Source organism: Pteronotus mesoamericanus, unplaced genomic scaffold (assembly GCF_021234165.1).
Source record: "Pteronotus mesoamericanus isolate MK-2021 breed Mesoamerican mustached bat unplaced genomic scaffold, CSHL_Meso_final contig_50, whole genome shotgun sequence".
Lineage (NCBI taxonomy): Eukaryota > Metazoa > Chordata > Mammalia > Chiroptera > Mormoopidae > Pteronotus > Pteronotus mesoamericanus.
Window position 1 is genome coordinate 6,370,417 of NW_026555186.1, and position 18,181 is coordinate 6,388,597.

The following is an 18,181-nucleotide window of genomic DNA, read 5'->3' on the forward strand; positions in this document are numbered from 1 at the left end:
CCTTTCTATCTGTTTGGCATCGGCCCGTTCATTCAGCCCACACTGGTTAAGTGCTCACTATGTTCCAGTCATACGCTGGTCACAAATCGTGATGTTGGAGGGGCCTCAAAAGCACCCCAGAGATACCTTTTTTTTTTAATGGAGCAAGGCTAAGCCCAAAGTTGCTACCCTCCTCCCCAAAAATGAAAAAAAAAAATGAACAGAAAATGGTGAAAAGCTAGCTGTAAAATTGTTACTGAAAAGGCATAGTAACATCTAGGAATTTTCTCTTAGTACATGATTAAGAATATGTGTAAACACTTACCTTTAAACCTATCCATCAAGCCTTCTTTAATAATATCAAAATAATGGAAACCACATAAATGTACAATAATAGGAGATTAAGTTGATACTAAGTAAACCTACAGAAATGAATTCAGTGCAACAATTAAAATGTAGAAGCATGTCATGAAAAGGTATTCATGGTTTACAAAGGCATATACATAAGTATGATCACATCATGTTTTCTGTTAAAACACATGCATACCGCACACACGGCCACCACGCACACCCCCATGAAAGAACTGGACAATCCGAGCCCAGAGTACACCATGACCTCGTCTGGGTAGAGGGATGAGATTGTAGATGGTTTTCTTCTTTTTGTTCATCTAAATTTTCTAATTTAAAAAAATATATATTACATTTAAAATTGTTTTTAAACTTTTAAGAGAAAAACCATATACAGATAACTTTTTCTAAATATCACCATGTATGTTTTTTGGACCTTTTGCAGCTTATAGTGACCTAGGCTACTACATTATCAATAAGCTGCACCATGTGGACGAGTCAGTGGGGAACAAAACGAGAAGGGCCTTCCTGTATCTTGCTGCCTTCCCTTTCATGGATGCGATGGTGAGTAGAGAAGATTGTTGGCTTTTGTTAATTATAGTATTGTCTATAGAATGTAAAACTTACCATCTTAACTATTTTTATGTGTACAATTCAGTGGCATGAAGTGCATTCACATTGTTGTGAATCTTCAGAATTCTTTTCATCTTGTAAAATGGAAGCTCTGCCCTGTTAAGCACTAACTCCCCGTTCCATCTCCCCTCAGCTCGCGGCAACCACCCGTCTACTTTCTGTGTCTACAAATTCAACTACTCTAAGGACCCCATAGGGGGGAATCACACAGTATTTTTTTGTGACCCATTTATTTCACTTCATATAATGTCTTCAAGGTTCATTCATGTTGTGGCATGTATCAAAATGTCCATTTCAGGCTGAATAATACTCCGTTGTATGTATGTACCACATGTAGTTCAGTCAGTCATCAGAGGACATTTGGGTTACCCCCACCTTTTGGTTATTGTGAATAATATTGCTATGAACATGGATGTACAAATATCCTTTTCTGTCCCTGCTTTAATTCTTTTGGGCATATACCCAAAAGTGGAATTGCTGGGTCATATAACAGTTCTCTTTTTGATTTTTTTGAGGAACCACTGTACTGATTTCCATTTTACATCCAGCAGTCAGAAGGGTTCCAACTGACCATTGACTTTGAACCAGTCCATCTTGTCAGTTTATTTTATGAGAATTGTCTTTATTTGCTTTAAGTCCTGGCAGGCCCCAAGAGAGCCAACTTGAAAATTTTGGTTTAAATGGAACATTCTCTTCTGGTGTCTTCAGGATCGAGGGATCAGGGTAGCTTTCTGAACAACTTACCACTTGTGTGCTGTAAGCACATAAAGCTTTTTAGAATAAGAATCTTTTGAATATACGATAGGGTTTCATTACTTTCAACACCAGCTTTACCACATTAGCTAAAGGTGGCTCACTTCCATAGATTAAATTCTTTGTCATGATTCTAAGGAGTTCTCATGCAGTGCTTTTTTCCTCTCCATCTGTGTCGTAGACATAAAGGAGACTTAGCAAAAAAAAAAAAAAAAAAATACAGACACACACACGCATGCCAGTTATAGCCAATGCTAGCAAATAAGCCCTTTCTTTGGGCTTCATTTTAAATTACCCTTGGAAGGAGACTTAAAAATATGTTAATCTGTACAGTTTTACTACCCTTACCTCAGGTTTTATATGCATTAGACACCTGAGGTGAGTGGACATCTGTATGGAGGTGAGGCAGTGTCTTCTCAGATGTTATCAAGGGTCTTAGATTATTGACATGCTCCTGATGAATCTCTGACAGCTTTGCACCAGTTGGCAGGGTGGCCTTAAGTGTTTAACTCTCGGTTTGACACAAAGGTTCTGATTCTCAATTGTTGTGACATCGCTTTAGTGGGAGAATTTAGGCATCAGAACACTTGTACCAAGATTTATTTGTTGTCTTTTTTTATTACCAGGTATAATTACTCTGATAATGGACACATAATCAGAACAAAAGAGAAAAGCAAAGGGTTGGGGCTCCCTAGAACCAGATTCCCCAAGGTGTCCCCGCTGGCCTGCACTGGCGCCACAGTGCTTTCACATCAGTTAGGGGCAAAATGAAGGACCCCGGTTGCATCCTAAAGGAGAAAAAGCTAACATCCCAACAGAGTCCATGGTATTGCCTGATGCCTGCCCCTGCATCTGTATTGGGACTCTGTCAGCACACAGAAGAATCACAGCCATATAGTGGATTCAGGGAACTAGGGACTCGGTAAAAGTGAATCACAGACCCTTAAATACCTTTTATTCCACTTTCCTTCAGCTGTACTTACTTGCCACAGTAGACTGTCTGATATCAGCATAACACCAGAACACGTGGGATTACTACCCTTTTCTTCCATGTTTCATTTGTCAGTTCCCCCAAAGACCCCAAAAGTGAGAGACTTCTAATAAAAAGCAAAATAATGAACATTTATAAAGAGCAGGTCATCTCCCCAAACACACACTCTCTCTCACACATACACACACACACACACACACACACACACCCTTACAGCATGGCCCTGATATATTAGTTTGAGAGAGAATATTTGAGAACCACAAAGCTTATCATCCAGATGGCTTTTGGTCATCAAAGATAGCCCAGAAGCTGTTATTTGCAAATGTTATCTAGAGTTTGCATTTCTTGTCGCATTTGGCACCTTGGAACCTATAAGCTGCGGAAGGAAGTAGATATAGCAGCTGCTATGTAAAGTCTTGACACAGATCTATTTAACTCTGTTGAAATGTGATTCCTGTGTCAGTCCAGGTGGGCCTTTCCAGGTTAGAAGGATGATCCTTAAACCAATCCTACCCTGAACTTCAGACCTTCTCTAAACCTGCCATCCCCTGAGCTTTTCATTGTCTACTTCCCTTAAAGGACCTTCCCTCTTCATTTCCCTCAAAGACACAAAGTGACAGATCAGATCCCACAGAAACTTGAAGAGGAGGAAATAGTGGGACCCTAATCAGTCCGTCAGAACCTGTAACAGCAGCAGTAACTCAGAACCAACTCAGAGCTCTCATTATACGATGCTTTCTCTACAGAGAAGCTGCTGCTTTGGGATTGCGACTGCTCCCAGAGAGAGACCAGGTTCCTCCATGCCTGGTGGTCCCCCAGCTCTCCCACCAGGCATGTGAACCTAACTGGTACACTGGTCTGCAGATAGCTGGTACGAGGTAAAGACTGCAATCACTGACTCCACATTAAAAATAACATGTGGCCAACTTAGTCATTTTACCAACCAAAGATTTACCAACCTGCACTACTAAGATTTTAGGAGGTACAAAGTCTATTTTAGGAAGGTCTGGTACATCACAGTGACCAGAAATAATATAATCCCAAAGGTAGACCTCATGCCAAATTCTTTTTCTTCTGGCAGGCATGGACCCATGCTGGCATTCTCTTAAAACACAAGTATAGCTTCCTGGTGGGATGTGCCTCAATCTCAGATGTCATAGCTCAGGTAAGGATGGCCTGTGTGTCAGGCAGAGCTCTTGGAGCCCTTTCTGGGTGAGCAACAGAGCTCACAGATGCTTCCCGCCCATTCATTCCCTCTGCAGTGTGTTCCTGCATGACTCGAATCAAATGTCGACTTCAGTAGATGTTTGTGAAACGAATGGGAAAATGAACCTCCTATGATACAAGCATGTATAATCTTGCTAGAATGAGCGTTTTAGGAAGTTAAATTTAGTATCAGAGATTTTGACCTTTATTTTTAAAGCACTTGCATGTGAAAAGATTATAAGTCACTGCTGGTACACTTTGGGGTGGTCATAGAGCCACTGCGCACTTGGCCTCATGGACACTCAGCCCTCTGTGTGGCCTGACAGGACATGGCCTGTCACTCGGTTCTAGAGAGAATGCTTAGGAATCATCCTTAAATGTTGTTTGTCATGCTGTTGCCACGCAGGGCTGCCATTCACGCATCATTTCCCCACATTTAAAAGAACAAGGAAGCCAGATGCTGCCTGAGAAGAAGCCTTGGTTGCTCTTTCTGCTGAGTCCAGTTCCCTGGCATCTGGCCCCAGCCCTGGTTTTCCATTCTCCTTCCTTTCTTCTTCCACCGAGGATACTGCATGAAAAATTTCAGCAGAAAATTAGATTTCACTCCTACAATCTATAAATTAGGCTTAGTTCCTACATTCAGGGGTTTAGGAGCATGATTTCTTCACAGAGGAAGAGGTTAGGCTGACTTCTAAGCTCCCTACCCAATTCTCAGTTCCATTCTATGAACACTTCCGTGCATTTCATCCTGGTTTTTCCATCTTGCACACACTAGTCCTTTGGCCATCTTTTTAAAATAATCTATTGTTAAACTGTGAGTCCCTCCTGAAAGACTAAGAGTTAAATTTCCAGATTCATTGCATTTGCTCCGTGGATCACAATGAAAAGCAACTGAAACTCATTCCTGCTAACACAGTGCACACATGCGCATGCACCTGTATGCGAACCTACAGCCATTTTCCTGCTCCGTTTTAAACCTGGTCCTGGCCCTCACCTGCTGGGAGGGCTCCCAAGTTCAGAATAAATGTGCCTGGTTAGTAGGGGCCATGGAAGCTGGATTGAGATGACATCTGGTTTCGGCATAATGCTGGTGAAGTAGTTGTTTTAAGCCTTGTAGTTTGAGTTCCTGCCCCAATGTGGTTGGAGGAGTAAATTCAGCTTCTGTTGCTAAGTCTTTTACCCCTGCCCTCAGCTTCATTCCTCTTATTACCAGGCAGCATTTGTTAATTACCAAATTTGAGAATGAGTTAATAGATCCTAGGCAAAGTCTTTGAAATGCCACGTTGGCATAGATAGATAACAAGCAATCACCAATGATAAAATGAAAATAGTTTATAACACTTTGGCTTGCAGTGGCAACTCCTGCTCTTTAAAAATTTTACTAAGCCAATCGATGTCACACAGCAGTGCAGAAAAGCTCTCTGATTCAAGCACGCAGTGCTTCTCTGTGCCACGGCTGTTGCAGTAGTCATATGTTCCAATTATAATGCCAAGGGGTTTATGAAAAATATTGTGGTATTTGTTTAATTTCATAATCACCTGCACATTCTTAGCTTGCTCAATATCAAAACGAGAATTCCCTTGAGGTTATCAGACCTCCCTGAGACCTCCAATCTTTTAACCTTTCCGCTGTCATCAGCCCTTGCTTTCCCAAGGCAGCTGGCCCCAAGGGTCTGGTCAGACACTTTCTTGGGACCTAGGGAGCCACCCTAGGGCACCCTGCTTCATTGCCAAGCCTTTCCAGTTTTAATCCTAGACTTTTTCTTCTTTTCATCTGCCCTCTTTTCCCCACTTCTCCTGTGCTTGCCCTGGTTCAAAGGGTCACCCCTCCTACCTGCACTACCTGAGATGCCTCATAACTTGCCTCCACCTTCCCGCCCTGTCTCTGCTCCATCCTTCTCCACTCGGCCACAGTGATCTATTCTCGGTGACACTCTGGCCACCTCACCCTCGATCATGGCCTGCACAGTGCTGAAGGCCCACGGGCCCTGTTTTTCTCTCCAGCAAGCACTGTGCTCTTGTTTCCTTGCTCTCTCCACTCTAGCCACACGTCCTCCTTCGGGGGCCTCCATGTGGCCCAGCCCCCTTCCATGGGGTCTTTGCATGGATCCCACTGTCCAGAAGAAAATGTTCTCCTCATGTGTCCCTGTCTCCCTCCGACTCCTGCCCACCCCCTGCTACTCCTGCTGAAGCTGCAGGTCTTAGACACACTTCACGTGGGGTGCCCTCACTCCCTCCACAGCTTGGCCCTCCAGCCATTGCCCTCTTTCCTTCAGGGCTTTGTCGCAGTTTGTCAGTGGACACTCACTGGCATCCTGTTTGATCAAGCTTTCTGCCTCCTCCACTAGACTGTCAGCCCCAAGATCACAGAGTCTGGTACTGTGCTATTTGTCATTGAATCCCCAGCACCTGGTATGGGGCCAGCACATAGCAGACTCTCACTAGGGAAATCCTCACCACCAAGACAGCAAGCTTCCCTCAGAAAATAACCCGACATTCTTTGATGGCTGTGTCAGATTCAAAATCATCTTTTGGAATTGAAATGCAAAGGCTCGAGGGTTATTTTAAATTGCTAAGTGATACAATCCACTGTGTAGATGTAAGTGCTACAAGCACTGGACCACATGGCACCATGTCATTACAAAGACGGGAGAGGCTAAGAGAATCTCCACCTTGACCTTGGGAGCATTACTGGCCGAATGCACCCTCCTGCCCTTCCACCCAGCTCTAGCCCACTGTGCTCCTCGGGCCATTTTCTTGTGATCATCACACTTATTTCTTTGCCTGTCCTTTCAAGTCCTGATCCTCCCCCTTAGTCTTGCACGGCCACCCTGGTGGCTCTGGGTGCCTTCCTGGACTTGGCACGGGAGGGGTTAGTCTTCACGTATTCATCTTTTATACAACCTTTGTCTCCAAACACGATCATCTCAGTTGACGCTGGAGGTTTGCATACGTCCAATGGTACAATTGCTATAAATATGTTAGTCTGAGCTTGCATGTTAGGACACCTTAGAGGCCTCTGATTCCTTAGAGAAATATATGGGCATCTTGGCCCCAGCACAAAACTCTCAATCTTCTGATTCAAACACAGTGGGTTCTTCACAAGGCTTCCGGCAGTTGGTCTCCGTAGCCTGCAGTTAACACGACAGTTGTTCTCCTGGGAAGCAACAGTCATGGCAACAGGCTCGGGCGTCTCTGCTTCCATCACTGGGCTCTGCTGTATCCTTGAAGAGCGTTGAGTGTGAACATGAATGTGAGCGTGACTGCGAGCGCCACCCCAACTTGTGACCAGTCACATTGCCAATGTTGCGGGCAGCCTGGTGTGTCCACGCAGCCACACAGTCCCTCTGTCCTGCATGCCCCTGAGGACAACTGGGCCAGCATCTGTCTCATTCACTGGGTTTGAGAACAAAACTACAGCCTAGGCATGGTGTCCGCCAATGCTCTAAGCAAATCACCTCACTATCTAATACTTCTATTTCATTCAGAAGGGTTTTCTCTGTATCGCCCTGCTTCTCTGTGGTCACTGTGGCAATGAATGTACTCAGTGAATCGTGCTCAGCCTCCAGCTTCTTTTTTAACTTTCTGCCATCACTGATTTCTTGCTAATGAGTGATCATGATAAACCTCCTATGGTTAGGATCACTCAGTGATGGTGTATTTTACATGCCTACCAATTGGTGGCTATTTGGCTATTAAGGTTGATATAACCCAGGGATATCCCCCTTCTTCCAGTACCGTACGTTTGTACCCAGTACGCCTCTGTGGTCCTCAGAATGTGCAGGTCCCAGGACTCCAGATAGAGGCAGGGCTGCTCCTCAGATTTCTGCACAATAGGGAGGTTAAATGCATTAACCCATTTGCTTTAGAGACTATTATTATTTTTCTCCCTCGACTATTTTTGACCTATTCCATTTTTATAAGTTAATGTTTTAATTTGGCTTGTTTTATAATAACTAGCATTAGTGCTTTTGTAGCTTTTTTGGTGAATTCCATCTTATAAATGCTAACATCTATTTTTCTACATACTGTTGTCATTGAGCACTGCTCTGTGTGTGTGTGTGCGTATGCGCACGCGTGCATAAGGCAATTTAGGTCCTCAGGCCTGGATTATATGTGCACCTCAGTATCCAGCCTCAAGAGGGAAAAGCACTGCTGTATCTTTTGGGGTCTGGGTAGCCAACATTTCTTAGCAAACTTTTTATCAAAAACCTTAACCAGATATGCAGTTGCCTTAAAAGAATCTTAGTGGTGAATACAAGATGATCGTGTGCTCATCCTGTGGATCCCAAATGTCTGGCCCTGTATTCTGAGAGCAGTATTGCACCATAGCCCATTTCCTGTTCTCTTTCTCATCATCACTGAGGTTGAGGCTTTTGCTTAGAAATCCGTTTCATCTGGGTGCAAGAAATCGGGCTGTGGTTCAGTGGATCGGTTCTGCCTTCTTCCCTCTGACTTGTCTTGTCTGCCCCTCTCACAGGTTGTTTTTGTAGCCATCTTGCTTCACAGTCACCTGGAGTGCAGAGAACCCCTGCTCATCCCAATCCTCTCCCTGTACATGGGCGCACTTGTGCGCTGTGCCACCCTGTGCCTGGGCTACTACAGGAACATCCACGATATCATCCCCGACCGGAGCGGGCCGGAGCTGGGGGTATGTCCTCAGAACTCGTCGAAAGGCTGTCTGTACATTTGAGTGGAAAAATGTGACCCTACCCTTCTAGGAAATGAGAAATCAGTAAAATAAGCACACTCACTGAGATGTTAAGTGCCAGGAGGTATCCGCAGGGACAGACAGATGGAGAATTCATAAACTCTGGCCATCAAAGAAATCTTAGAGGCCACTGTCCAGCCTTCTTATCTCTGTATGAGACTGGGGCAAAATGGGTCAAGTCGGGCCAAGGAGTACGTACAGTACTTATGGTTTTTCTTACTCTCTATGGTCAAAAGCAAGTCATTCTACAGTCATACAAAATTTTAGCACCCATGGTACCTTTGAACTTACCTTGGATTATTTTGAATTTACAACAAGGATCCAGGCTTTGTGCCTACCTTCTGTATTGTCCAAACACAGTTGACCATTCAGGTACATACCACGGAGTGAGAAGAGCATTTAGGTACCATAGGGTGACACAGAAAAATTTTAAATATGGTCTCTGCTGTCAAGCAACTCTATGTCCCACTTGGCAGATAAAGACCAGTACAGAAGTAACGGGTGTTGACCCAAACATAGATGCAGCGAGAACACAAGAGCCACTGAAGCAGAGAGGAGGAAGTTAGTGATATGGGCTGAGATGCCTCCCTGATGGAGGCACAGCTTGGGCTGTGCTTTGAAATGTAAATAAGATATAAGCAAGATATAATTATTTTACACAAATGACCAAAGCTTCCTTTTCATCATAGGTCTACTCAGTGGCTGATGCCTACGTATGCTGACCTTTTCTACCCTTAGGCATTAGACATCATTTGGATTTGTTTCCATCCATATAGCTATAAGATACATATACATGACCAATGCAGTCCTGAATAAATTACCACACTCCACCCCCAGACTCCACCTTTGACCATATGTTACCTTCGTCATATCAGAACATTAATTGGATTGCCCAGTTACCTCAATCCCAGGTCAGGACACCAATAAAACCCAATCTAGTTATTTCAGTCCTGAGGACAACCACATCAAATTGATCTTGATGGTAACAGTCCATCTCTTAACGTGCAGCCACCAGCAAAGGGAAATAAATTGAAGTGGTTGAGATGGCCCTGTGATGTCACTTCTACCCTCATGAAGATTCAAAACCATAGTTAAATAACTGAAAGCCAAGCTTTAAAGATAGCACACATCTTTGCTGTAGAATTCTTAGTAAGTCACACTTTCTTTACCGTGCCCATTAATTTTCGCCCTGGCCAGGTGGCTCAGTTGGTTGGAGCATTGTTTGGTGTACCAAAAGGTTGTGGGTTCGATTCCTGGTCAAAGCTAAGTTGCAAGTTTGATCCCCGGTCCTGGCACGTATGGGAGGCAACCAATAGATGTTTCTCTCTCACACAGATGTTTGTCTCTCATTCTCGCCCTCCCTTCATCTCTCTCCAAAATCAGTAAACATATCCTCAAGTGAGGAATTAAAAAGTTATAATAATTTTTTACTTTCAAGAGTTACCTCTTGGGGAGTTGGGGCAGGTGGAAGAGGGTAAATGCAGGATAAATGGTGACAGAAGGAGATTGGACTTTGGATGGTGAGCACACAATACAAGGTGCAGATGATGTATTGCAGAATTGTACACCAGAAGCCTATATAATTTTATTGACCAATGTAGCCCTAATAAATTCAATTTTTAAAAAAAAGAATAATAAAAAAAGAGTTACCTCTTACTTACATGGCTTCTAGCCAGTCAGCGTAATGATTTAAACAAAAACTAATTTCCAACTCTTTTCTCAGTCCATGGAGCTGGATTCTACCTGGCTCAGAGTTGCCCTGTTTGGAAAATAGTGGTTTGGATCCCTCAAGGCTAACTGTGTGTTTTGATTTCACAGTAGCCTGCCAACTGTCTGAGTTCATTTTATTTTCACTGTACATTTTATTTTAATTCAACTTGGCTTGTCTACAGAGGCTTTTCCTTACATTAGTTTTAAGTATGGTGACTTGACTTGTGATTGACATCTAAAAGGAAGGATTTGTCTCTGAACTGTTTTTCCTATTCTGCTTCCAGAGTTTAGTGAACTTTTGCCTCCATTTCTTGATGCAGGGAGATGCAACAATAAGAAAAATGCTGAGCTTCTGGTGGCCACTGGCTCTCATCTTGGCCACACAGAGAATCAGCAGGCCTATTGTCAACCTTTTTGTGTCCCGGGACCTTGGTGGCAGTTCTGCAGCTACAGAGGTAGGGTGGTTTCTGGGGATGTGGGCACTCATTGTCACCTTGTAAAGAATGTGGGCAGGGAAGGTGGATTACACATATGTTTCCAACTCATCTTGAGAGCTCAAGGAATTCGGTGATAGGAAATTATATGACACATTCACACATTCACGCTAGGAAGCCATGAGGATCCCATTTGGTGACTTAAAATCATGTAATTTTATATCTTTATGACTACAGAAGAAAATATCTCATTCATCCTTCTTAATGACTATATGAGGAAACTGAGGCAAGGACATAAAGTTAAGGACACAAAACTAGGAAGAAGCTGGGCTAATATTAGAATCCAGATCTTCTGAGTGTAGCCCAACGGCCTTGCCGTTTTTCCGCGGCGTCAGCATGATGCCTGCCCCCGGTGGTTGGAGAGGGCAATGGAACAGGTGTGCGGCTGCAGAAGGGGTGAAAAGACGCAGAGGGCGAAGGGTCAGTGCTTCCATTTGGACCCACCTACTGTCACCTGTTTTTTTTTCTCTGCCGTCCTGCACTTACCACCCACCCCCTTGCGGCTTCATGTGCTCTTTGGCAGTCTGCCCTCCTGCAAAGGAGGAGCCCACTCACAGCTCAAGAAATTTACCTGGAAACTGGCAGCTCCTCCAAAGAGAGAGTTGAATCACTCTTTCCATCCTCCCAAGTATGGTATGAACAAACAGAGTGACTTCATTTGTTTCCTGCACCACCGCCCTCTGGAGAACTAATTCTGTCTGTGGAACCACTGATCCTTCAGGAAGACTGGTGGCTGCTCATCAGGCACCCTTGCCCTTGCCCTTGACCACTCTGTCAGCATGTCTCCAGCCTGGGGTCTCCTGCCAGTTTCCATGTCTTGGGAAGCAGCGCATGTTGGCTTGGAAAGAGAAGCACATTAATCACAAGCAGAACACTTTCTCTTGCCTCTGTTCCTGGAGTTTGTGTTTTGAATCATGTATGGCATCTTGGGTGGCTTCTATAACCCAGCAGCTGTTTTATGTAAATACCACAGTGTAAGTTGCCGAGGAAAAAGTATAAGACCCCCATCACCTCTGTGCTAGAATTCTATCTTCCCCTTAAATTGAACAAAGCAACATATGTTAGAGCTATTTCTCAATTGACCTCAGTAGCATAGAGACACAGCACATTGAGTACAGAATGGAGTACAGTATTGATTATCTATGTATGTGTCAGTATTTGTGCCCATTTCGGCTCCCCATAACCCTGTGCAATGGGGGTTGTTATTCTCCTGGTTCTGCTGGAGGAGCGGAAGGGGAGGCCTGGGGGGTTCATGCTTCCCACAGCTGGTAGGTGAGGAAGTAGAGGTTTGAGTCCCGGTCTGCCTAATTCTAATGCCTAATTCCAACCCATTTTCATGGAAGAACATGCTCGGCCTCTCGTAAGAAATAGTTATTTAGGTTTCTTAAATTAAAAATAATAGTTGGGCTCTGCCACCTGAACAGATTGGAAGTGAATTTAGTCACAGGAGGGAGTACATAAAGCCATCGACAAACACAGGATACTGATGAGTCACCCTGAAGGCCTGGATAGAGGCGAACAGGTGGATCCTAAACACAGACTATCCAGAGAGCAGAGAGAGCTCAGAATCACATTTTGAAACGAAAGGTTTGGGCCAGACTAGAAGGTTTGGTTTGGCTGTATGGAGAGAGCAAAGATTCTGGAGTCTGGACTTGGGTCGAAATTATGGCTTCTCCAGCCAGCAACCTGAACCTGGACCTGCGTCTCGCTGGATTCATGTAAAACAAGACTCATGCTCCTGGTCTCAGGTGCTCTCCTGGGGTCCACTTTTCCCATCTCCAGGGCCACAGTGAGCAACTGTCCCTTCTTTCCCCCAACCCAGGACATCCTGTGGCTGGCCAGTGCTTCTCACCCAGTGTCAAGTGACTTGTCAGCAGTGGCCACTCCTGAGACAGCTTGTTCTGTCACAGGGCCCACGGCAGCTACAGGAGGTGCCCTCCGCAAATGCTGACGCTAACTCTGCTGCCTCTTCCTCTTGCAGGCAGTGGCAATTTTGACAGCCACGTACCCCGTGGGTCACATGCCATATGGCTGGTTGACGGAAATCCGCGCTGTCTACCCTGCTTTTGACAAGGTGAGAACCTGTGCCACGTGGTGTCTGAAACACACTCTTTAAAATCAGGATTTGATAGGCAGGGATCTCTGATGAGAATCACTATGATGTTTCCAGTCTCACCTCCCTTGGGGGGTTATTGTGGTGGCGGGGTTGTCGGAGATGGTGGTGGAATATTTCCCTCCGAAGAAAAAGAGGTGAATTTCAGCTTACCTTGAGGCTAAGCTTATAATGCCTCTTCAAACTGATATTCATGTTTAGGTTAATTCTATTGAGAAACTATGTGTTTGCAAAAGGGAAAACAAACTCTGAAAAAAATGACACATTGAATTTTGTTTCTGTGGTTTGTTTTTTTAGTTAAGCTAATACTTACAGACTTCATAGTAGATCAAAGGTACAGACAGGAACTGTGTGCCTGAGCCCATAAACTTACAGAAGTCTTTCGGTGTGTGGGGTGCATGCCCGCTGAAGTTGTCTATGCAGCAAGTGTGGGTCCACCTTGATCTGGATGCAGTGGACTCATTGCAGCTGAAAGCCTCTGTTGACAGCAGCTCTGTCCTCTTGCTGCTGCTGCTGCTGCTGCCGCCACCACCCAGGGAGGCACATAAGCCTTTGGACATGGACCCTCTGTCTGGGTCAGGATTGTCTTATAAAGGCCTAGTTCATTAAGCTTAATTATTTGAAACTAAAACTACTAGCCTTTTATCCTAAAACAAATGTCAAACAAAACAGACCCCCGAAAGATAATGTGCAATGTTTTAAAATAAAAAATAGTAAAGAAGCATACAACCTGCCACTAGTACTCTTAAAGCAACTGTTTGGCCTTGACTTTCTAAAGAACTGGCTCAGAGCCATTGCCAATGTTGGTTTTTTGTTGTTGTTGTTGTTGTTGTTTTCAATTACAGTTGACATACAATATTACAATAAGTTTCAGGCATACACCACAGTGTTAGACATCTGTATGCCATAAGAAGTGATCGGCAATATCATTTTCTGTATCCCAGCCCTCGGAAGGCAAGAAGAGGAAGCTTCTTTGCGAGGGATCCCCTGCGGATCACATGCCTCTATTCCCACACCCATAATCACCCAGCTCCCCTCAAAATACTTCTAGGATTGCCTCCACGCAGTCTTTTGAGAGACAGGGTAGAAGTGTTGCCCAGAACTCTTCAGGGTGTGGACCTTCCCCAACAGACCAGTAGTTGGACCCTCCACCCATTGCAAACATTCTTTGTAATGTCAGGATGCAGAGAGTCTCTTAAAGAGGGCATTTAATTTCTGCTTCCCAAACCTTTGTGATCAGACATCAGAGGCATGAGTCACTAGCAGGAGAAAGCTGACAGTATGTGTTTGAGTGGGTTTCATCCAATCTACTGATAGACATCATTGTTTCCTTTCAAGAAACATGTGTCTGGAAGTAAATCCTAGAAAACCAAAATGGATGTAAGTCTTCTTACTAAATTTCTAGCTCTTGGAGATCGAGATTATATAATAAAACTTGATGAGAGTAGCAGGTACTGAACTGTTAGAACCTCCTGGCCATGGAGAGTCTCATCTGAACTCCCTTGAAATAATTAAACTTAACAATACTAGGCTATACAGTTTCGCTAGGAGCGCCCAAGAAAAACATTGTCTTATGCATGATCCCAGAGGGTAGGTGCTATGAGAAAATTCCTTTAACAAGCGTACCTCAAGCCGGAAACTGGAACTACTGACTCAGAACCCTTTGGAGACCTCGCCTATTGTTTCCCAGCACTCCACCGAGTTAGCGCGGCCCTTGCGGGAATGCGCCTGTTCACCTGAATCTTAGACTGGGATGACCCGGAGCCCTGTCACCATTGTCCTGTTCTTCCCCCCTAGAATAACCCCAGCAATAAACTGGTGAGCACAAGCAACACAGTCACGGCAGCCCACATCAAGAAGTTCACGTTCGTGTGCATGGCCTTGTCACTTACGGTAAGGAGAGGGACCACCCCCTTCCCCCTCCCCTCCCCTTTTTGTTAAGTAGAAATAGTTACATTAAAGGGAGACATCATGTATTCCATAATGTGATGTTATGCTAAGATTAATTAACAACCTCTTCAAAACATTCTCTCCCCAAACTATGAACAATTGTGATGCAAGGGAGTCATTGAATTCAGGAGCAAAGGGTCGTCTTCTGGCTTTTCTTGGGACTTCTTACATACTGAAGAAAGGCAGACTTTACTTTTCATTTTAATCATACTCTTGCTGAGTAATTTCCAGCCCAGTTTTGAACATCCAGAGCCAACCATCCCTTTTCCAAATTTAATTGGTGCTATTTGCATTTCCCTGGTTCCTCTCCTAATTATATTTATGCTGATGTATCCTACTTATTTATTCACCATTCAACACATATTGATCAAGCCCCTGCTGCCTCCCAAGCCCTGTGCTGTCCTCCCAGATCCAGCTGTGAGCAGGTGTGGATCACGCTGCTCCGCTGGCAGAGCCAGTCAGTGACCCTGCACAGGCTTAAATAAATATCACCCATCCTTCCTTTATCTACTGCCATGGCGATTCAAATGTAGAAGATAATGGAGGAAATACACACGATATAATCTAAAGCATGTGTTATATAATTTAAGGTGGTTTATAACGCTTATATAGTGGCAGCAAAAAAAACATAACATTTATAAACAAGCTTACATAGACAGTGTCCTTTGATGAGGACGAGAAGAGAATCAAAAGATATACCAGTCTTTTGAACCCTGTTCAGTTTTCCTTTGTTGTGCTGGTCCACGTTTCCTGTTCAGTCCTGTGGAGATCCTCTGTTTATTTAGTGCGATGCAAGTATCTTCCTGGAATGCCAGTGTGTGTGCAGTTCTCATCGTAAGTGACTGACAGTGGGACCTAAGGCAGTAAAAGGTGTAGGCTTCTGCTGGTGACAGGGACACAGTAACTGTTGTCCTTACCATTATCACCAGAACTATTTAGCTTGATGAGTCCTGGTGGCGACCCTTTCAAATCAAACCCTACAAGTGTTTTAAACCTTTAGTGGGTATTTTTTTTCAAAGTCCACAGCTTATTATTGGACTCATTGATCCAATTCCTGAACAGATTGTAAAAAGGGCAACAGGAGACAAAGAGCATATCACATAAAACCACTCTGACAGCCACATCATAGCCTTGTGTCCTCAGCCACCCACCACTCCAACCCCTCCCACCTGTCTCTCTCATGAAACTGGGTGAGGAGGTGTCAGAAGTACAGTCTGGCGCCACCTGACCAGAGAAATTTCCGGGAGCACGCCTGTTTGAATCAGGACTGGTTACCCCATACAACCTGCCCACCGTTTGCATTATTTCTCTCCATGGTGTGCAGATTTTTTCATAATTCCCTAAAATATTAGCAAAACACTGAACACCCCTGAATCTGTTTAAGAGTACTTCAGGAAAAACAGAGAAGGTTTCTGTTCCAGGCGCAGACCTGAGCTTTTGGCAACCATGTCACTATTAACACTGCGAAGCCAGGACACGTCCCCAACTTCTGGGAACGATTTATGTTACTAGTTTTTAATCTAGTTGTACTTATCCCCCCAAATTGTCTCATGCCCTTGATCCTTTTAGCAGCGTCCCACTTGAGCCTTCTAAATGGTGTCTGTTTTGGTACAAAATTTTAAAAATTACATAGCTTCTGTTTAACATGTCAGTACATGCCTGCATTCGAAAAAGGACACCTGTGAAGCCACCACCTGAACAAGTTACAGAACCACAGGGAAGACGCTGTTCTTCCCCAGGGACCCTGCACGTGCAGGGTGCCACTGGGTCCCGCCTCACACCCGCACGTGCAGGGTGGACTGGGCCCCTGTCTCACTAGAGACGTGGTTCCCAGGCTGTGCCCCGAGGCTCTCCTCGGAGAAGAGCAGGTTTATCAGAGGTCGCTGGCAGTCACAAACTGTTGTGCCATGAAAATGGCAGTCACTCAGTGGGGACTAACTCATAGACATCCAGGAATTTTATTCTATGACTTTCTATGGCTTTTTTAAAGTCACTTTTATTAGTCTCAGCATAAAGACAGAACCGGCCTGGGGAGCACTTTTCTCCTTATCCAGTGGGCACATCACAGCGGGTAGGGCCCAGCCCTCAGCTGTGGGCGCAGGCGAGGCCTCCTGACAACACTCGCAGTGGGACGTGGGGACCAAGCACGGCTGTGGTGCTCGTGGCGTCCTGGTTTCCGGTTTCAGCACCTGCTCGCACATCCCCAAGGGCGTTGGGCCCTGAACATGAGCACATTCTTGGTGGCCTCAAACTCTCGATATCGTATTGAGTTACATCAATTCAGCACGTGGGGAGTCAGGAAAGCCCAAGTCAAACATCTCAAGATACTTTTTGTAAGTTATCTCAAAATATATCAAGAAACATCCAGTGGATATACATCAGACAGCATGTGAAATGAGTGCGGCAAAGACATAGAACACTTGATTAGCATGCTAAGTGGTCATTCTGTGTGTTTAATGAAGCCAGAAACCATTAGACCCAGGAACAAAAGAAAACAATCCAAAAACCATCTGGTCCCGTGGAAGTATTTTCCTGGCTTGCCTCTCCCACCACTTAGCTGTCACCTGCACCTGCAGACAGACCACGAAAGTGACCTGGAAAGTGAAGTCGCTTTTAGCTAACTGATAGACGGCCTTTGCAGAAAACACTCTTTATTTTTAGTTTAATGAGTTTATCGCTGCATTTGCAGCTCTAGGTCAGACAGCCCACCCGCTCAGGCACATTGAAGTCAACACCGTGACTTGTGCCGTGAGATTATTCTGGGGGTCCTTTCAGACCTTCTGAGCCCACGCCAAGGCTCAAAGAACTACACTGTGATGCTGAGATAAAAAACAGGTGTGGCAAACAATAGAGGCTAGAAAACCTGCTCAGCATTAATCAGGTGCCAGGAGGTTTTAGGGGCTTGACTTCAATCCTTCCTGGGAAGTGGCACTTAACCACGTGGTTTGAAGAATAAGTTGTGAATTGGCCCCTTACCGAAAAAAAGACGACGACAGAGCCAGGGCCTCTGAATTGGAAGTGTGTTGAGATGCCCTCAATGTCCCTGGGGTTCCTGTGGTACCCAAGTGCCCTCTTTTATTTTAAAGGGTTGAGAAGAGAGGTCTAAGAAAGAGGGACTTAGCTCAACCTTGAATCCAGAGCCACATAGCACGGTGGGTGTAGATGTGGCCCTTGAGGCTCTAGCGCCTGGGTTCAAGACCCAACTCAACCACTGACCATTTGGGTGGCCTTGGGAAGGTCACTTAATACTATCAACCTCCGCTTCCCTAGCTGCCACACGAGCAGGGTCAGCA

At 44.8% G+C, this 18,181-nt stretch overlaps 1 protein-coding gene across 2 annotated transcripts in view; it reads left to right on the forward strand.

Annotated features, from left to right (window-relative positions):
• Positions 1-18,181, forward strand: part of ANKH (ANKH inorganic pyrophosphate transport regulator) — a 117,577-nt gene that overhangs the window by 81,380 nt on the left and 18,016 nt on the right. For both annotated transcript variants that reach the window (XM_054578317.1, XM_054578318.1), the window contains exons 3-8: positions 773-891; positions 3,786-3,869; positions 8,391-8,561; positions 10,652-10,786; positions 12,807-12,899; positions 14,736-14,831. In XM_054578317.1, the coding sequence (XP_054434292.1) occupies positions 773-891; positions 3,786-3,869; positions 8,391-8,561; positions 10,652-10,786; positions 12,807-12,899; positions 14,736-14,831 (698 nt within the window). The remainder of the gene's footprint in view (positions 1-772; positions 892-3,785; positions 3,870-8,390; positions 8,562-10,651; positions 10,787-12,806; positions 12,900-14,735; positions 14,832-18,181) is intronic.